This window comes from Corylus avellana, chromosome 6 (assembly GCF_965113065.1).
Source record: "Corylus avellana chromosome 6, dhCorAvel1.hap1.2, whole genome shotgun sequence".
Classification (NCBI taxonomy): domain Eukaryota; kingdom Viridiplantae; phylum Streptophyta; class Magnoliopsida; order Fagales; family Betulaceae; genus Corylus; species Corylus avellana.
Window position 1 is genome coordinate 7,850,394 of NC_142495.1, and position 22,504 is coordinate 7,872,897.

The 22,504-nt window shown below is 34.8% G+C and overlaps 1 protein-coding gene and 1 pseudogene across 1 annotated transcript; both read right to left on the bottom strand.

Annotated features, from left to right (window-relative positions):
• Positions 1 to 1,996: 1,996 nt before the first annotated feature.
• LOC132187817 (senescence-induced receptor-like serine/threonine-protein kinase) lies at positions 1,997 to 13,692 on the bottom strand. Its single transcript, XM_088517511.1, has 6 exons — positions 13,642 to 13,692; positions 12,362 to 12,439; positions 12,166 to 12,235; positions 2,829 to 3,309; positions 2,261 to 2,745; positions 1,997 to 2,133 (listed from the first exon to the last, which is right to left on the bottom strand). Exons 1-6 carry the CDS (start codon positions 13,690 to 13,692, stop codon positions 1,997 to 1,999), a joined length of 1,302 nt encoding a protein of 433 aa, XP_088373637.1.
• A 6,002-nt stretch (positions 13,693 to 19,694) lies between these two features.
• On the bottom strand, positions 19,695 to 20,433 carry LOC148584821 (L10-interacting MYB domain-containing protein-like; annotated as a pseudogene).
• Between the last annotated feature and the right edge of the window lie 2,071 nt (positions 20,434 to 22,504).

Consider the following 22,504-nt stretch of genomic DNA (forward strand, 5'->3'; position numbering starts at 1 on the left):
AAGCTGATAGGAATAAGTAAATTTAATAACTTAATCATTACTTTAACACTCTCTTTCACGTGTGCGCTTACCATTTTAATAGATGAGGCCCAACAGATTAAATATTTAATCAAAATGAGGTGAATGATAGAGTACTAAGGTTCGAACTCAGGATCATTGACTCTCATAACATGTTAAATTACTAATTATCTCAAAAACTTAAGCGGATAGGAAGAGGTAAATTTAATTACTTAATTATTACTTTAACACTTAGAAGGTGACCATTGGGCATTATTCCTAAGAGCTAGGCCACTAGGTTCGCAACATAATATAAAACATTGGTCGATATATATATAAAGGATGATTTCATTCCAGGGAAAAATTGTAAATTTTATAGTTTAATTATCCAGACGAAAGTTAAAGAAGTACATAACAACACAAACTCATACTTAACAGAAACAGAAATACAACCATGAAATGGGAATATAATAACATATTTGAAAAAGATTGATATAATGCAAACTAACTTGTCATATTGCATAGAAGGACCGCTTGACGACAGTTTGTTTAATAATTATCTAGCAAGGGGAGCAATTTCTGATTCAAGTTCTAAAGAAGTTGTTTGGAAAAGATCTGTTTCCTGAGCCAAATATTCCTTTAGTTCTGCGAATTCGTTACTCATGTATGTCCTTTGGATTTGTTGTTTGATGCATGACAAGGCTATCTCCACAGCTCTCCTGGTTGAATTGATGTTGAAGTCGATCCTTCTAACCTTGGATTGACAATTTTTTGAATATCCCCTCGTTCAATCAGAGCATTAATCCAATTTCACAAGGCTTCTTATTATTGTAGGTTGGCCAGTGATAAGTTGTAACGCCCTAGGAAAATCAATTACCTCGTAATAAACTCTATGGTTCGCCTACTAGCCTTGTCCGTCTCAGAACAAGATTCAGGATTCTCATCCTCTCAAAAGAAAGAGACTGCAGCAGAAGACTTTAACTAAGAGACAAAGATAGCAATAATTTAAACCACAATCATAATAACCAGAGTGAAACTTAAAGCATCATACATAGATAGATCTCCAAATGTATCACTCAGAGATAGGTCATCGAAATAATAATACAGACTACTACTAATTGTTCTGAAATAGCATCAACGCCTAAGCTTAACCAAAGATAACATAAATACAATCTCAATCAATTCCTGACGAGTAGTCCTTCTAGCATCCAACATAAATTTGAGCCATACCAAGTCTAGATTCTCAAAATTGACTTGAATCAAGTCATTCGCCCCCGCTAATTGGCTTCCCGAATCCATCCTCTGCTAAACTAGCTATGACAGGACATATATTCATAATAAAGGGAAAAATAAAAAATAAAAGGGTAAGTCTGACGACTTTGTGAGTAAAACTGTACATCATGTACTTGTAATTTGTATGATGAACTCAGTTATAAATAAATCCCATACAATATTGTGATATGACAGTTATTCATGGATGCAATATAGATATAATACATGTTGTAACTATAAGAATCAAGTGATAGTTCAAACTGTATGGAATACTCGAGATATATCCCCTTCTCAGCATGGTTGACGTTGTCCCGAGAGACTTGTAATACAATGCCGGTGCCCCGACCATTGTAAGCGACCATCCATAACACTAGCAACCTGACCGAGTCCGACCTTGGGTGGCCCACACTACTAATGATGTACGTCCTGTAGTGACCCGTCAATCAAACATGACTGTGCCAGTCACGAAGTAACTATTCGTGACTGGCACAGTCACTTTTGACCGTAGAGTTAACATGTATAGTAAACCCATGGCTGTTATCCTGCACGTATCAGTGTACCATGCGATACGATGCAATTAGTCTTATCCATCTTCTACATGCATGCTCTTACAAATCTCACCATGTTCATTATCTTGTTTAAGTTACACATGTTTTCTCACAATAATTTCTTCTATTGTGCCAATTTCAAGGAATAAGCATCAACTTTTGATGTTTTGAAAGCACACTTACAATGAGATGATCTTTGGAGGATTGTCGTTACTGCAGTTCAAACCATCCCATGAGTATTCAATTGGGACGCAGGGATCGCCTTGCCAGTTTCTAATCACAGAGTACTGTTCCTTGATTTGCATGATAGCTTCAACTAATGTTTTTAATGCAAAAACAAAAGAATTAACATATGATTATTTCAAAGAAAAATATACCTTTCCTATAATGATAATTTTGAGCATAATCCTTACAAAGAAAATAGAAAGGAGAAGAAAGAGTACCATCATCAATGGCCGTTGTTTTATTTGGAAGCTTTTTTAACACAAAAATCTCAACGGCGTTGAGGATTGGAGGAAACTTAGTTCCCTCTGCTGCATTTATTGAAAAATATAGCCGGCTGCCACTAATTGGTGGATCATCTTGGACTATGGTGAGTGGCCTCAGATAATCAAGTTTAATGGATTCTGCCAGGTTGCGCTCACCGTTCAAATTGATTGTCAATACCCTCTGCTGGCCGGCTCCAAGCTTCTCAATCTCAGCAAAGTGAAAGTAAACATAACATTTAGAAAGAGAATCTGGAGGAGACCAGGATAAGCTTAATGGAATGCTAGCGTTTGGTGTTTTGGCAGCAGTCCTCAACACCTTGGCTGGTAATTTATATGCGTTATCATTGCCTTGGCTGTAAATGGTTGAGTCGGTGGTGATTGGAGTCCAATTATCAAATAGCAATGGATTCCAGTAACGATCATAGGGATCGATTGGATACCTAAGGGAAGAAATAATATTGCATCAGAGTGTGCCAAAACAAAATGATACAAATACAATTGATGTTACAATTAACTGATTTACCTGAAACTTGATTCAGATGTTTCCATGCCAATGTCATATCGCCTTATGGTTGCGAGCGCGCCATCCTCAATATGATAAATGGAATTGTCCAAACGTCGTAGTTCCAATGCTGAAATGAAGGGTACCCCATCGCCAGTCTTCACCAGATACACATCGATGTAATCCGTTGAGGGGACATGAATAATTGCAAAATTAACTATATCATGTGATTTCACTGTGCCCCACCGATTAGGCCCAAGATATAGGTCAAATATTGGGGTAATGTTTTTGCCGTCGTAATTCCCATAACAGAATGAAGCCCTGACCAAATAATTATTATTTTTGCCTTTCTCCGGTGTTAGGGTGTAACAATTCCTTGTTCCCACCGGAAAACTTCTCAAGTTCTTTAACGACTGCGAATCCCCACAAGAATCAAGGGATATTGTCTCAATTGTTCCAATACTTACAAGTTCCTTATCAGAGTTGTAACGAATGCCGGTTTCTATACTATAGAGTCATGATTAGCAGCACGCGTCGTGCGTGGCACGCCCACGCACAACAGTGCAAAAAAATTTTTTTTTTTTTTTTTTTTTTTTAAAAAATTTTTTTTTGCACGCGGCGTGCCATGCACGCCGCGTGCTGTCCATCATGACTCCTATATTAATAGAATCTTCATCCGCTGCCACAGTTAATGCTAATGAAACCTTGAAATTTTGAAAACAAATGTCCTTATCGGTAATTTGTCCATAAAACCGCAATTATATACTCATGTTATCCAAACATTCAATTGATAGAAAAAAAGTATTTTTTAACATGTTTTACTAAATGCATATGCGATTTTAATAAGTAACGATTTCAAAAACGCAATTTTTAAAATCGCACTTACTAAACAGACCCTAAATGTTTTTTCCCTCACATTTCTAACAAACTGTGAATCATAAATACTGTGATTTTTCTAGATTAATTACTGCAAACTTTTCTAAAAACCAATGGTCTCCATGAATTCTCGCATCAATTGTGATACTCCATGGCAAGCATGCTAATAACTTGGAATGCGCCAAACAAAGATTCCAACCAAAAAAAAAAAAAAAATCAAAAAGTGTAGGTTGACGTGAAAGAATTTGGGAAGCTCTGTTTTGGTTAACTTACCAAATAACATAGTAGTTCATTTGTATTTATAGCTGAAGTGCAGAGAGTCTTTTACAATGAGTTTAGAGAAGTAAAACAACACAAAAGAAAAGCTTAGAAAGCTCTTTACATAGAGTGATACACGTAAATGCAAAGAAAGAAAGTGAAGGGATATATACTAGTGTATATATCCAACCATTGCTTTAAAGCAGTAACTTAATTAATGTGAGTTCCCACCACCTGAATGACAGCCACTCTTAAATACCTTCCATTATCAAATTTTCTAAAAATAAAAACATACATATACTAATTTTGAAATATTCTAGCAGTCCCAAATTGGTTCCTAGATAAAAATTAAAAGGCCATGGTCCATTAGGGATAAGGTTTATGGGGGATGGGATTTCTAATGTAGTTAAGCTTGGGGATGATTAGAATGATAGGTGTGAGTGTGGGGATTTTATTCCTCCCTAGTATTGAGACTTCCATGGGTGGGTTAGATTTTGTTTTTGTTCTAGGGATCAAGTCCATCTCTGACGTAAGGGTCGTGAGAGTGGCTGTGAGAAGACTAACTATGCAAGACTTTCACAACGTCTTCTATTGGGCATTGACTTTTGGGGGAGATGGGTTGATCTCTAAAGCCATTTTATCTGGGTCTTATCATCTTAACCCATTTGAGGAAAAAATTGTAAGATTATGAGAGTAATTGGAAGGTGGTTTTCTTGATCCAATAGGTGTTTTGTAATGGTTGAATGATTTATAAATAGAAATGAGAAAGTTGAATTTTTTTGGGCTTTTTGAGAAAGCCCGCCCGTCTACGATTCTTGAATTTGATTAGTAACAAATTTCATGCCTTTTTATTCTTTATAATATTTATTAATCCCATCTGACTCAACTAATTAGTGATTACCCTATAATTTAGCCCATTTAACACAACTATTAACAATATCTATACAGAATTCTAACTAATAATCAGTATATTGGACTTTACCAAATTGTTTTCAACTGGACCTATTTTAACTGGGCCTTTGAAACATAGCCCAGCCCATAATTACCCTTTCTTCTTATGCATTCTTCTCTAAACTTTGTCTCTCATTTCAAGCTTAAGAGTCTATTTGGAATTGCTGTTGAGAAATAGAGTTTTTAAGTCAAAAAGAGCTTTTTTGGCAAAAGCTTTATTTTTAAGCTTTGCCAAAAGTGCGTTTTAACCATTTTTAGGCTTTTTGGACTATTAAAAGTGCTTTTAGTTTATTTACCAAACGAATACTTTTTTCTTCAAATGGATTTTTTGAGTGTTAAAAACACTTTTAAGTCCTTCAAATGCAATCACAAACAGGCCCTAAAGCAACCCATTGATTTATGCTACCAACAAGCATTCCTTATTAACTTTGGTTTCCCTATATGCTATAGATTTTCGTCGGTGTGAGTTTCATGCATCACATAATTTATTAAAGAGTAATATGTAGACTCACTAGTTTACATACTTTTTTCATGCTTATAGGTAGCTTTTAAAACTACCATTGAATGAAACTATTGAATATGAGATTGATGTTTAATGGATTTTAATTCTACAGTAATTTTAAACATTTCTCTACTTTAACTAAATATTATTTTTTACTAGTGAAACTAACTACCATAAAACTAACTACCAGGAAACTAACTTTAATGCCCAACTGGTATGGCATAGCATAATGTTGTACATGAATGCATTCAATTCATTAAGTGACGGCAATCAATTAAGAATAATGCTACACTTATACTTTTTACACAATTTTTCATACCCATAGAAGGAGAGCACTGCATAGTCACTGAGACGACGACCATAATGAGGGGTCAAGTCTTCCTTTAAAGTGAAACGATCAGTAAATGCAATTCATTTCATTGTTGGTGCAAGGTTCATACATCACATACTCTCCATGGAATATGCATTTCATCTGGATGAAATCCAAAAAAGGTGGGATTAACATTTTCCTTATGAGTAATGTTAAACTTACTCTCACTTTTTTACACCCACTTTAGTGGCTTTTAAAATTATCATTGGATACCAATTACTAATGGTTATTTTAAAAGCCACCTATGGTTGTGGAGAAATGAAGTTAGGAAAGTGGATGCATGTATCATGTATGTATAGCATTACTCTTGCTTTTTTCAAAATTACTATAAGATCTGTGGACCCACAAATCCAATGATAATTTTTTTTAAAAAAAAGAATAAAAAAAAAATGGAAGAATGATCATGGGAGGATGTATAGCATGTCTCCCAAATAATACATGTGTGTAAATATAGGCAAAAAATTGGCGGGTCTAGCATGGGCGGGAGGTAGTGGCTGTGCTAGGAGGGTTTATTTATTTATTTATTCTTTTAGAGAGAAAGAAAGGTTGGATCATGTGTTTTGCTCACATATGTTTTTTATTTTTTTGGTTTCAAGCTGACATGTTGACTTTTCATTTGAGGATACAAAGATCTTGATTTGTACCACAACCACATATAAGTTATGTTATATTATTACTATTGTTCAATCAATAATTCGACAGTGAAAAAAAGAATTTATTATTACATGCAAAAGGACGCGGGGCAAGGTTCAGGATTTTTTTTCCTGATCAGATGCAGACAAGATCTGTATTCATTCCCCAAAGCCAGAGGAGAAGGAGAGGAAAAGAAAATTTTAATTTAGGCTCTATTTATTTTCAAGTAAAATGTCTTTTGAAAATGTTTTTTTATTTTTATTTTTTATTTTTCAGTATTTGTTATAGTTGAAAATTATCGTCAAATTGAAAATATTGACTAAAAAAAACTTTTTTTTTTTTAATTTATGTAAAATAGTTTCTCTTTCTTAAAATAGTAAATTATTTTTCGAATTTGAACATTTTTTTATACACTCTTTCGCAATTCATTCTCTACTGCCATTGGAATCCACCATAAGTCATCGGATTTTCCCATAATTCATTGCCAACAGCCAGTTACCGCCACTAGAGGTTGTCAGAATCTACCGACGTGTTCACCAAAAGTTGCAAAGCATTCTCTGCTATCACTAATTTGTATGAGTCAAATGCCAACATTTTTTTAAGGGCATTAATTTTTTAGAAAAATAATTTTATTGCAAATATTTTCTGAAGCCTTAATTTGCAAAGGAAGATAAGAGGGAATGGAGTTGCCAGCTACACTTGTTCCGTTGTTTAGATGGATGAGAAGTAGAGTCGTCATCTTCTCTCCCGATTGAATCAATTGATACAAAATGGGGAGAATGAAAACATAAAAGTGAAAAAGACTCACTTATAACAAGTCAACTTTTCAAAAGGACAGGCCTCTTGCCAACCTCACTGGTAAAAGTCTACAACTGCGTATGGGTTCTCTACGACAGTAAAATTTAACAATTTTATAGGTGAATGTGTGAGTCCATGGCTCAAAGTAAAAATATTTTGACTTTTGTAGTGTGTGATGTGAGCCCATTTTTTCCTTTAAAATTCATCTCTCTACAATTTTGTAAAGCAGCTATCACAATGCACAGTTTTCATAAGACTAAAAGACGAATTATGAAGTCAATTATTAATTAATTGCATTTAAAAAAAATACTAATTAATTGATTTTACTCTGGTGTTACAGTTGCATGGTATCATAATCCTTTGCTTTGAAGAATATTGGATTTTAAGAGATAACATAGTCAATGATCATACAAGAGATAATTAACTTAGTTAGCTAGTAGGATTTTGTCAATAGATTTAGTTACTTGGTTCTATCCAAGTCCATTTTGACTATGCTACTTATTGCAGAGGATGAATGCCAGGCAAAATTTCAACCAATAGTTGGCTCTCATTTTCGGCCCATTTATGTTCAGCCTTTGTGATATTACTTAAAACTCAGGCCCATTTCAGCCCATAGTTAACTTTCATTTTTACGTATAGTTGGCCTATTTTTATTTAAGGCGCATTTCCGATCATCGTCGTCAACCACCCTCTTGTTACTACTGTCAATCACAGTTAAAGAGAAATATCAAACTAAAGCTTACTGAAAATTCATGAATTAAGTAACACAATATAACCCTTTAAAGCTTTATCATATACATCTGAGTCATAGACCGAACCACATAAAATGTTTTATATTTATTTTATTGTATGTTACGTGTAGTCATTATTAGGTAATGGGTCTGTTATGAAGTATTATCAATTTAGATATTTAGTTCATTAATGTTTGTTAGTTGTTTTTTGGGAAAAATATAAAAAAGCCCCCCAAACTACCAGCCGTTTTCGATTTAGCCCCCTGATGTTCCAAAAGTCATAAAGTAGCCCCCTAAACTACCAAACTGTCGCATTTTGGCCACTCCGTTAGTCAAAACTGTCAGTCTGGACGGAAACTACAAAACGACGTCGTTTGGTTATGGGTAAGTTACAAAAATGCCCTTCTATGTATTATTATTATTATTTTTTTTTAAGAAGGAGCAAAACGGCACCGTTTTGCTCCCAAAAGGGTTCACTTACCCTAAGCAAAACGGCGCCGTTTTGCTTAGGTTAATTAAACCCTTGTTCAGCGTTTTCCCTCCACGCTTAAACAAACCTTCTTCTCGGCTCAGACTTCATCTTGTCTCAGATGTTGGGTTCAACTCCTCTGGAGAGAAATATGGTTTCATCTCCTTCTCAATCGCTTAGGTTCAAATCTTAGCCTCTAACTATTGGACAATCCTAAGAGAACCCAAAGAAAAAAATAAAAAAAAATAAAAAATACTCCAGGGCAGAAAACAACACCCAAACCCATCTATGGGAATTGAATTTGGTTTTCTCTGCAGTAGCCATGAAATCAAAGAACGTGAATGTTACAGATCAACAACCCGGCCAGTGGGTTTTGACAAAATGATTTCTAGGTTGGACGGAATGATTTTTGGACGGAATGATTTCTGGGTTTTTGGGTTTTGCAGGACGACGGCGTGAAGACGGGACGACGACGATCGGCGTGAGAGGGACCACCGGCGCGATGGGCTGGATCACCGGAGCTGTGCGTGTGGAGAAGAGAATCGGCCATGGCTGTGCGTGAGGGGGAGGGGGGGAGCTGTGCTGCGTGGGATTGATTGAGAATGGGGAAAAGGGTTTAATTAACCTAAGCAAAACGGCGCCGTTTTGCTTAGGGTAAGTAAACCCTTTTGGGAGCAAAACGGCGCCGTTTTGCTCCTTCTTAAAAAAAAAAAAAAAAAAAAAAAAAAATACATAGAAGGGCATTTTTGTAACTTACCTGTAACCAAACGACGTCGTTTTGTAGTTTCCGTCCAGACTGACGGTTTTGACTAACGGAGTGGCCAAAATGCAACAGTTTGGTAGTTTAGGGGGCTACTTTATGACTTTTGGAACATCAGGGGGCTAAATCGAAAACGGCTGGTAGTTTGGGGGGCTTTTTTATATTTTTCCCTTGTTTTTTTATTTTAATATTGTTGTGTGTGTAGGACTCTTATGTTATGTTTATCTCTTTTATCTTGTTATTTGTTATTTGGGTAGGATTAGATTTATCTATTTTAAATGGAAGTCCTATCTCATGTGAGACTCTATTTTCTATTATCTTTAAATACTACATTATTTATAAATAAAGAAATCAATCAAGTAAATTATTCAAACCCTGTGTTTGTAGGAGTTGAGAACACCTCGAATTGCTCATAGGAGGTTTAGGATTCCTCGAAAATCCTACCATATCAATCTTTCTACTTAGTTCTCATCACATTACGTAAGTACATAACAAAGTTCAAGCCAACTCTCCGTAACCCACCGCTTCAAGTTACGGAGGATTGTCTATATCAATGTGTTGGTCTAGTGCATGAACTCCAAAGAAAAGTGGAAAAATTCCAAAGAAAAATGGAAGTGCATGAACTCCAAAGAAAAGTGAAAGAATTCAAAAGAAAAATGGACGAGTCGTTTGACAGATTCGAGAGCACTTTAGCATAAATAAAAAATGAACGCTTACGTGAGCAGCAACAAACGATGTTGCAGGTGCAAAAGCTGCATGCCCCACACCGCCACTACCACCACAACAACGCCAAAACTCAGCCGTCATGTTCAAAAATCCGACCACACCACCGTCATCACATCGAAGTTCCACCACCAAAAATTCATGCACAATTCAGTCCACCAGCAAACACAATTTCACCATACCAAACCGGTCTTTAGTGGGACAAACCTTATCAGGTTCTCATTTCACAACAAAGACAAGAAATTTGGTGATTAATGCAACCTGGTTTTGTAGTTCGCCAGAAAAAAAGAAAAAGAAGATTGCCTTCTTTGTTTGGTTTAGGAAGAAAAAAAAAAAAAAAAAAAAAAAAAAAAAAGGTGAGTCAAAGGAGAACGAAAAAGATTTTCACCGCAAGATTTTTACGACCTTGTGGACAAGGTCGATTCAAAGAGGGATGGAATGTTACGGGTAGTCATTGTTAGGTAGTGGGTCTGTTATGAAATATTATCAATTAGGTTATTTAGTTCATTAATGTTTTATAGTTGTTTTATTATTTTAATATTGTTGTATGTGTAGGACTCTTATGTTATGTTTATTTCTTACATATTGTTATTTGTTATTTGGGTATGATTAGATATATCTATTTTAAATGGAAGTCCTATCTCATGTGGGATTCTATTTTCTTTTGTCTTTAAATAGTGCATTATTTATGAATAAGAAAATCAATCAAGTAAATTATTTAAACCCTGTGTTTGTAGGAGTCGAGAGCACCTTGAATTGCTCATAGGAAGTTTAGGATTGCTCGAAAATCCTATAGCTTTATATTTTTGGGTTAAATACTAAATACCTCCTGCGATTTCACAACTTTATTTTTTTCCTCCCTAGGGTTTGATTTTTATCACAGAAGGTTCCTGTGGTTTTGATAATAGACCAAGTTAGTCTTCCGTTAGTTGACCTAACAGAATTCCACGTGAACCAATCAGGTGTTGACACGTGACACCTATTTAATTTTTTTTAAATTAAAAAAAAAAAAAAACAAACAAACAAAAAGAAAAAGAAAAGAAATTGGGGGGTGGCCAAGGTGCCCAAGGGGGTGGCCGAACCACCCCCAGTGGGTACTGAGCCACCCCGATGGAGCCTAGGGGGTGGTTTCAGCCACCCCCTTGGGCACCAACGGGGTGGCTCGGCCACCCCCTTTGAGCCAAGGGGGTGGCTGAGCCACCCCCATCTGGCCAAAGGCGCTGGCCGAGCCACCCCCAAATGGCCAAGGGGGTGACTTGGCCACCCCCAATTTTTTTTCCTTTTCTTTTTGTTGTGTTTTTCTTTTTTTTTTTATTTTTTTTTTTAAAAAAATACATATGTTTTTAATTAAAAAATTTAATTGGTGGCACATGTCAACACCTAATTGGTACATGTGAAATTCCGTTAAGTTAACTAACGGTTAATTGACGGAGGACTAACTTGGTCTATTATCAAAACCACAGGGACCTCATGTGATAAAAATCAAACCCTAGTGAGAGAAAAATAAAGTTGTGAAACCCTAAGGGGTATTTAGTATTTAATCCTATATTTTTATATGTTTATGATTTTTTTTCAATAACTATGTTCTATGACATAAATGGTTGGGGAAATATATTATTGGGCTTACAGCTTTCCCTAGGTAGCCGTAGCTACTTCAATGAAGCGGAAAAGGCTTGTTATTCATTTCTTTTAACCGTCAAGAGGTATTATTGTATGCGTTATGATTCCCCAGTGTAGCATCACTAGCATGTAAGTTTTTCATGGGCCGTGTTGGCAGAGGTATTATTGTATTTTCTGTTGATATCTTGGGCCAAAATTTTAGAACTGCTTGGGTTGGGCCAATTACCGTGACTCAGTTCAAGAGAAACACAGCTCAAAATTCTAAGATCATGAGGTAAAAGTGATTGGAATTATTATTATTGTTTTTGGAAGAGAGATTATGATGCAGGAGAGTCATGTTTAGCTGAGTTCTCAAATATTAAATTAATAGTATTAAAATATTTTGACAGAAAATATCTGAACAAATATCTGAAAATATTGGAATATTTTGTATTTTTATATTTTATTTTTCTCTCAATATTTTGCTTGAAAAATACTAAAAAATTAGCCTATATAAATGCATCTAATTTTTTGAGTATCAATAAAATTTTAAGTTATTACCCCTCTTTCTCTTCTATAACCCTTAGTTTCTTTTACAAACTTCAATTTTTAATTGTTGCTTACTTTCATATCTTTTCAGAACAATTGTAGATCTATTTGAAATCAACTGAGATATTCAAGCACTTACTCCCACTAACAGGATAGCCAGTATATACTTCATTGACTCTGCCAATTGCCATTACTTTAAGGCTGCTAATCTAGACACAAAATTTCTCTAAACCATCATTAGAAACATATGAGGCCTTACACAAACTACTTTTCCAATTATATGAATCCCCCTGTCTTGTCTTATTTTGGTGGAGATCCCACTATTTGATTTTTACCTTCCACTTCTTTTCCATTTCGGACAAGATATCACTGCTCTTGTCCGTATGTTCCACCCAATACATCTCTCGTGGGCACTACCAAGCAAGAAGATGTCACAATTACAACCAAGAAGAGCACCACTACAAGCTTCATTTAGCTATGATTTTGTTACGAGCTTAGTGTCCCACATAGGCTAAGTCTAATTTTAACTATGTGTATATAAGCTCTTGAACACCTTTCTCTTGTAAACTGATTTTTAATAGTAAATTCTAACTAAAGTTTATGACAGGTTTGCGCATACCTAATCATGCCAACTCTTTATATAGAGAGATACATATGCAGTTGGTATTAAAAGTTGAGAGAAATTTTGTGTCGGCATTAGTAGCCTTAATAGGGAAGTTCCACTTTTTAAGGGGAAGAATGGCATTGGTAAAGTCAATGAAGTATATAATAGATATCCGGAATTCATATAATTGGAAAAAATTGTTTGTTTGAGGACGAATATGTTTCTAATAATGGTTGAGAGAAATTCTATGTCGACATTAGTAGCCTTAATAGGGAAGTTCCACTTTGTAAGTGGGAAGAATGGCATTGGAGTCAATGAAGTATATATATAATGGATATCATGATTCATATAACTGGAAAAAAATAGTTTGTATAAGGACAAATATGTTTATAATGAAGTTCCACTTTTTAAGTGGGAGGAATGACATTGGCAAAGTCAATGAAGTATATAATGGATATCGTGTCACTGGTGTAACTCCCTAAAATATAATTAACTGGTAATTATTTTCCGGTATGATGTCATTGCCAACTTACTTGTCAACAATGCTATCGATTCCGATGGAAGTCAACAACCAAGATCATGAGGTAAAAGTGAAGGAAGAAGAACCATTGATATTTTATTTTTTTGAGAGAGAGATTATGATGGACGAGAATCAGTAGCTGAATTGTTAAATACTTAATTAATGAAAAAAATTAGGTATAATATTTGAAAATTATTTCTTGATAAATGTTTGGTTTCCATCTCTTGGCCATTTTCGTAAAAAGATGGGTAAATATATTGTTCAATCTGTAAAACCCACAGATTCAATAGTCAATTCAAAATGATCGTGCCGAACGTAAACACAAGCACATCTTAGACACTATTAGGGCTTTGCTCCTTTCTGCTTCTACCCCTGAACACTTTTGGGGAGAAGTAACTCTTACCGTTGTTTACACCATTAATAAGGTTCCGTCTCCCTCTACTTTAAATACGTCCCCCTATGAACTCCTGTATGGTTTTCCTCCCGATTACCAATCCCTCTATATCTTCGGTTGGGTCTGTTTCGTGCTTCTTCCACCTCATGAACGCATGAAATTAGAACCTCGTTCTCGCCTATGTTGTTTTCTTGAATATGGCATTGAACATAAACGATATCGTTGTTATGATCCTATTTCCAAACGGCTCTGCATCTCGCGGCATGTCACTTTTTGGGAACATTAGTTCTTTAGTGGTATGGAGTCTTTTCCTCCTAGTCCCTCTAGTTCTTCTCCTGTCTTCACTAATGTCTCATTTGATTTGCTCCTCGAAACTACTGATTTTGATGCAGGGATGACAAGCTCTCTAGACGACATTACAACGGTCGACCGCAATGCCTATGTCCCACCTGTTGATCCATCTACTCTTGAGCCTGATCTCTCTATCCCTCGTCGTTCTACTAGGATAACAACTCTTCCTTCCCCATCTTCGTGATTATCACTGTTATTCTGCTCTTGCTACTTTACATGAACCTCACTCTTTCTGTGAGGCTCATACTAATCCTCTTTGGCAGAATGCTATGTTCGAAGAACTTAATGTTCTTTTCAAAACCCATACCTGGGACTTAGTTGATTCACCTTCAGGCAAAACTGCGGTAGGGTGCAAATGGGAATACAAGATTAAGACAAAATCTGATGGGTCTGTTGAGCGATACAAGGCATGTCTTGTGGCTAATAGGTTTAATCAGGAGTATGGCATTGATTATGAGGAGACTTTTGCGTCGGTGGCTCACCTTACTTCTATTCGATCCCTCCTTACCGTAGCCTCAATGCGTCATTGGGATCTTTTCCAAATGGATGTGAAAAATGCATTTCTCAACGGTGATCTTAGCGAAGAAGTTTACATGCAGCTGTTGTGTAAATTTATTTAACTCGCAAGTGCACGAATCGATTGTAGTTTAATGGATTGCAAGTGCGAGGTTAATCCCACAGAGAATTGTATTTTTGAAAGAACAATTTATATCTAAACTAATTAAATCCTAACTTAGTTCCAAAAGGGTTTTGAATTTTGGTTTTAAAAATTAAAAGACAAACATAAACTAATGAAAATAAACTAAGAGATAAAAGACTAAGGTTTTGGAATTCACACTCATCGAATCATAACAACACACATCCATGTTTATCAATATTAATCTGAAGTTCTCACAATTAAAATCTTAGTTATGTTTTATTATGCTTCAACAGTTAATCAAAATCATCATATGTATCCATTCATTGCACAAATCACAAAATGAATCCAATATCAATTAAATCATTAGATGTATCCGTAAATCACAAAAGATATCCAATCTTAATTGAAACACCAAATGTATCAGTAGAACAAATCACAAGGGATATCCAATTATTTAGGCAAATAAAATCAAGTAATCAATTATGTGAAATTATCTTAAATCATCAAGTGTATCCTTGAATCACAATAAGATATCCACGAATCATGCCACATGTTGAAAAGAAGTAAAACAATTGAAATAATAAACCCAATAAAATCAGATAAATAAAGACTTACATGAAAGTATTGATGTTCTTCATCGGTGAGGCTTCATCCTTAACCTTAGTTGGGAATTAGCTCCACATAAAAATAAAACCTAAACTAAAGAAAAACTAAACTAAAAGAAAAGCTGTGGATTACATTCTATCTCGAAAATTGTATCCCAAAACTAGTCTCTGGAATTGTATATCTTTTCTTGAATGCAAAGAAGTCTATTTAGAGGCTTAGGGAAGTCTTAGAAGCCCTATTAAACCTAGATAATTCGGAGGTCTGTCTCATAGTCAAAATAGAAGTCTGAAATCGGAATAGGATTCGTCCAAATTTGTGTTCTTTTATTGTAGAGCGATTTTGGCATAGTAACCTTCCGAATTAGGAAAATCCTATTTCAAAACAAATTGTAGTATTTTGAGTTATCTTTCCAATGACACTTTAATTACTTCAATCCGATATTTGACTAGAAAGTTATGGTCAAAATACTGAGATGTGTGCAAAATCTAAATTTGAATCCAATCCGAAATTTTATCCAATCTGATCTTTAATCCGATTTAACCTTTTCTTGGATTTGGTTAAACTTAACCAGATCATCTAGGTCTTCTCAAAGTATGCTTTCTTTCAAACTTTGCATTTTTTCCTTTAAAGCTGTAGTTTTTCTTGAATGACCTACAAAATACAAAACTAACACAAAATATTAAATAACAACACAGCTAAAGGATTAACTAATGTAAATAAAGGGGTCAAAATATGCAATATTTGGCACTTATCAGCAGCGTCCTCCTGGATATGATCATCCGCCTCACAAAGTTTGTCAACTTCGTCTGGCATTATATGGTCTGAAACAGGCTCCACGGGCTTGGTTTGCCAAATTCAGCTCCACTATTGCACAAATTGGGTTTGTTTCTAGCCCCTATGACTCTGCACTTTTTATCCAGCGAACAGATTCTGGGCTCATTATTCTCTTACTATATGTTGATGATATGATTATTATTGGTGATGATACTGTCGGTATTCCTAACCTTCAATAGTTTTTAAGTCAACAATTTGAGATTAAGGATTTGGGTTTTCTGAGCTACTTTCTTGGATTGGAAGTATCTTCTGACTCAAATGGTTACTATTTTTCTCAAGCAAAATATGCTTCTGATCTCTTCCCACGAGTTGTCCTTACTGATTGTAAAATTGTTGATAGCCTTCTAGAGACAAATATCAAACTTCAAGCCATTGATGGTAAGCTACATTCCGATGCCACTCTCTATCGACAGTTAGTTGGAAATCTCATCTATCTTACTGTGACACGACCGGATCTTGCCTATGCGGTTCATTTTGTCAGTCAATTAATGACCGCACCACGCTCCGTTCATTATGCTGCTGTTCTTTGCATCCTTCATTATGTGAGGGGCACTTTGTTTCATGGGCTGCTTTTTCTTCCCACTCCTCATTAGACTTACATGTATATTTAGATGCTGATTGGGCAGGTGATCCCACTAATCGTTGTTCCACCACGGGTTATTATTTTTTACTTGGTGACTCTCTCATCTCCTGGTGTAGCAAGAAACAATCTGTTGTTGCTCGCTCTAGCACTGAAGTTGAGTATCGTGCCCTTACTGACACCACCTCTGAGCTCCTCTGGCTCTGTTGGCTATTACATGATATGGGTGTTTCTCAGACCTCTAGCTCTCCTATCTTTTGCGACAATCGGAGTGCAATTCAGATTGCGCATAATGATATATTTCATGAACGCACTAAACACATTAAGATCGACTGCCATTTTGTGCGCCATCATCTTTTGCAAGGAACTCTCCGTCTTTGTCCTATTGCTTCTGCTGATTAGTTGGTCAATGTGCTCACCAAAGCACATCTACCTGGACAGTTCCGCGATCTTGTTTCCAAACTCAAGTTGGCATCCACATTACTACCTTGAGTTTGAGGGGAATCTTAGAATATATTCAGATTATATTCTGATATTCAGAATAATTGTTGATTGATTTATATTTCCCTATATATATATTATTTGATTATGTCCATTAACTCTTGATTGTATTTTCCTATTTTATTTGGCCTTATTCAACTATAAATAGGCCCTCTTATATACAGTTTAATACACACAAAAATACATTATTCGGCTTATTCTTATATTTCTCTAGTTATTTTAACAAAATGGCAAAAGATGTGTAAGAAAATAATACCAAACACATCTTATTTCTTTGCTTATAAGAATTTTACTTTGTCTCCATGTTTAAATATATTTTGCACTTTTCTATTTTATTTTCCTCCAAATATTTTACTTGGAAAACACTCAAAACCTAGCCTATATAAGAGCATTCACAATAACGTTAGCAAACTTACGAGCCAAAATAACTAAAAAACTACATTTCTTTATTTTAGCTGTTCACATTTTCAAAACACCCATATCAGTCTCAACATTTTTTAGTTAATCTACTTTTACTATTTCATTTAAATATTATTTTTCAAGAACTTTTTTTAATCATTTCTTTATTCTTTTTTCATCAACCACAAATGTCTCCCATTTTAATTTGGGGTACCACACAAAATTTCCCATTTCAATTTCAGTTGTAGACCCAAGTGTTCAGAGGGATAATTACTCCTTCATCCCTAGCTATTTTCTAAACCACACGATTTTCTAACGTAAAGGTCCATTTTTGTAAGAGCCTTGCCAATGGAGGAGTTAAATTGTACTTTTATCTAAAATGGCTAATTAGATTTGTAAAAAAACTCCCCACATTGGATTAGCAAAAAAAAAAAAAAAATGCAAAATAGATATTTAGTTAGATTAGCAAAAAAAAAAAATGCTACATGTAGCTGTACTTTTCTCAGGAGCCATTTCATTTTTTTATTGTTTCTCTCACCTATTTTCTTTTTTCCCAAAATTTTCTCCTGCTATTTCTCTTTCACATATCTCTTTTTCCAAAATTTTCTCGTACTATTTCTCACTCTGCATCTCTTTTTTCCCAAAAGTTGAAAAAATATAAAAATAAAATAAAATAATAATATTTAAATGATATAGATAAAAATTGATGTAGGATGCATTTAAAATTGATATAGCTAATCGGATGTATGAGACATTTAAAAATTAATTAGTTAAACTATATAAAGTGAGTTTTGAGGAGTCGTTTTGCATAAAAAATTGACTCCTTCATTAGGAATGCTCTAAGGCCAGGGACCTTTTGTACAATGGCAGAAGTGGGTGTGGTTTGGCTCAACAACTGGGAGACTTTTATTAATTTTCTTTTTATTATTTTTTATTCCTTTTTAATTTTTCTTACAGCAGTTTGCCTCAACAAAATAACTTTTTGGTGAGGTTAATGTGTTATTTTGCAATTTAGTTTTGAAGTATAAAAAAAAAAATTAGTGTTTCAAAATTATTCTCTTTTTGCTTTTTTTGAGACAAGAATTTTTCTCTACTTTAATAGTTTGTTTTCTCTTTTTGTGTTCATTTTACAATATTTAATTTTTAATTCTAGCTTACTTTTATACGATGTCCCAATAATCCTAATTCTATTTCACTAATGTACGGAAGTTAGTGTTGTGGTTAGCATTTAAATCCCGAAAACCTCAATGATTAGTATTAGATAGGTTTAAAAGGTAATAGTTGAATTGGAATTTGATTAAGATTAGATTATTTAAATTAGAATTAGATTAGAATCATGATTAATTAGAGTTTTTATCAGTGGGTGTCTAGTGATGGATACCCGAGGTTGGATAGTGGCTGGGTAGTGACGTGAGATGTGATTTGAGATGGGTACCCGAGGTTGGATAGTGGGTAATGACGTGAGATATGATTTGAGAGAAAAGAGAGATCACAATGTCAAAAATAAATAAACAAATAAAATAAAAATAAATGAAAAAAGAGTTCTTACCAGTTTATCATTCTATTGTACTTTATTTAAAGAGCATATTGAAACTTGTTTGTGGTTTGTTTCTAACCCTAAATAGATTCATTTTTCAGTCTCTCCTACCTGAAATGTACCATTGTGATCTCTCCTTTCTCTCATTTCTCTCAAATCACATCTCACGTCACTACCCACTATTCAACCTCGGGTATCCATCACTGTACACCCACTAACAAATATCCATTATATACTTATTTACTTTGCCAATGCCATTAGTCCCACTTAAAAAGTTGATCTTCCATGTCAAGGCTGCTAAGCTGACACATAATTTCTCTCAACTATCATTAGAAAATAGAAACACATCGGTCCTTAGACAAACTATTTTTTCCAACTATATGAATCCCCTGTCTTGTCTTACTTTTGGTGGAGATCCCATTATTTCATTTTTACCTTCCACTTCTTTTCCTTCCCAAACAAATATCATGAAATTCAAATTGTTGGAATTAGTGGCTTATATTAATACTAGTGGAAGGCCAAGCAGACGGGAGCGGAGTGATTGTCGTGATAACAAGATATCATATCAAATTAGATTTAAGGGTAAAATCCACATGCCCATCTCAAACTACCAAAACATTGTCAATTTCTCTCTCACGGCAGGCATAAAGATAAAAAACGTCCCCATATATTTTTCAATAAGTCAAAAATACCCCTATAAATTCAATTATATATTTCTCTCCCACGACTTCTTTTCCTATGTGACCTTTTGGTTGAACCTGAATCGGAGGATGCAGTATATTTTCCTTTTGATGACACATCATCAAAATCCAAATCCAAATCCGAATCAAGAATGTTATCATGCTGCACTACATCAGTAAAAGACTTTGCAAAACTCTCTGTCACCATATCTTTACCAACAACTATGGCCATCTCATCTTACATTTCAATTTTTTTATTTAAATATTGGTCATGCTTAGGATTCGCCTGTTAAAAGAAAGAATATAATTTCAATAAAACTTCAAGACTATATAATTGCTATAATAAATAAAAGAAAGAAAAAAAATAGAATTTCAATAAAACTTCAAGACTAATATAATTGCTACAATAAATAAAATAAGTTTCATACCACCACTTCCTCATCATACACCTTCTTGTCACAAGTTATCATCCTCAAATTTTCATCCCATCCAAAGCCACTCTATTTACGGAGGGTGCCGATGATATTTCACATGCTTTTGATGGTTCGAAGGTGGTTGTCAACATGGTCAGGTACACATTCAACTCCGAATTTCTCGCTAATTGACTTGGCAACTAGTGCGAATGACGTAGGTTTGAATGTGTTTGAAGGCTTATTTCCTTTAGCAGCCTCATCATCAATAATTTTAAGTGACAAAGTATGCATAGGTTTTGACCACCTAAATTGCTTGTTTGCAACGTTCTTCTCCTTACCTTTGCCCATTGAAAGATAACAATATACAATATCTCATAAAAGATAAAAACATAATGCAATATAGAAATAAACTCATATCATAAGCTGGATTAAATATCAAATGTATATCATACAATCAAATCATTAAAAATAAAAACATAGTTGTCTTTAAACATGACTAGTTCAAGAAATAAACATTACAACATCAACCATACGAGAAAAAAAGGAAATCTACACATTTTTCCTATTTTTATAATCATCCCACATCGCATGACATATTACATCCCTTTTGATTGTCTATTCTCTATTTTCCTCTTGAACTTCTCTTCTTGTTTGGTAGACTCTACCACTTTGATTTTGAGATTCAACATCACAAACAGCTTCTTCCATAATTGAGTCAATAGGATCAGCACCCATAATGTGATTGTAAATGACACAACATGCTAAAACTACTTCCATTTGTGTTTCGAACGACCAAAATGGTTTTGCATCCAACACACGGAAACGTCTCTTCAAAATTCCAAATCCTCGTTCAATGGTGGTTCTTAAGGACGAATGATGAAGATTGAATAATATTTTTTCATTTTCAGGTGGATGATCACTAAACTCTTTCAAATGGTGCCGAACACCACGATAGGGGGAGAGAATTCCATTTCGATTTCCATAACCAGCATCACCAAGATAATACTTACCTTCAGGAATTTTGAATCCCTCTGGCCTAGTGAGTGCATCGTTTAAAACACGAGAATCATGTGCACTTCCTTCCCAACCAGCTAACACATATGTGAATTTTACATCAAAAGTAATGCCAGCTAACACATTTTGTGTTGTTCGATCTTTTCAACCACGAAACCTTCCTTGGATTTCAACTGGAACAGATGCCCGAATATGAGTTCCATCTATTGCTCCAACATAATCCTAATGAAGATCAATACAAGTTACGTTAATTTGACAAATTACTTGAATTTTAAAAAAATCCACCCCAATCTGTGATCTTGGAAGTTCTAACTTTGAGATTGGGTTTTTGAAAACCCAATGGCAGATACAGTCTACTCTAGAAGTGAACTTCCAAGAATCAACAACCAAAACAGCCCATAACAACAAAGATCGCAGAAGTTCTCATTTTTCAAAATCCACACCCTAGACCCAAAATCAAAATCGCTCCATGATTTCCAGTTGTCAAACAGAGAAAGAAACCAAAATCAAATGAAAATTACCAAGAGAAATTCGTAGATTTGAATCGCTTCATACATACGGTTCAACAAAGAAAGAGAAAGATGAAATTACCTGCGTCGGGTTTGAAGAGTGAAGCTCGGCTGAGAGAGAGATGAGCTGTACAAGTGAAGGAGAAGCTGCAGCTGCAACTATGCGTGAAGGTGAAGGTGAAGGAGAAGCTGTGCGTGAAGGTGAAAGAGAAGCTGTGCGTGGAGGTGAGGAGTCGGGGTTTTTTGGTTTTTTTTTCTAATCAGAAGAGCGTTGGTTTTTCTTTGGGTTGAGCAGGGAAAATGGTTTACGAAATTAAAAAGCATAAACCATTTTCCTAGAAATGTAAAGGTTTTTTGGTCAAACCGAAAATGCGGAAAATATTTTCTGGAAACCATTTTACGTCCAAGTAAACGGAGCCTTAGTAAAAAAAATGTAGTAAACATAATCCTAGTAGGGAAATGATTTAAAATAGGGATAAATGTAAAATTGGTCCATGTGGTTGGCCTAAATTACAAATCACTCCCTGTGGAATAACAAATAATTTATAGGTCCTTGTAGTTAGCCTAAATTATAAATCACTTCATGTAGTATAAAAAATAATTTATAAGTCCTCAAGGTATAGGCTAAAATAACAGTTTACTGACTAAAATCAATTTTTGTTAAGTAATTTAATAGAATCTGTTACTTTGTCACATCATACTGCTATAGCAAAATTAATATAATCTCTTATATTCCCAAAATTAACCCTCCCCCATTTTCATCTTCCTCACCATGATTTGGAAACATTTTGCAAGAATTTGATGATCGCATTTTGTGAAGCGGCTGACGAAGATGAAGATGAAGATGAGGGAGGGTTATATACGGGGTAAAATTTTGGGGATATAAGATATTAGGT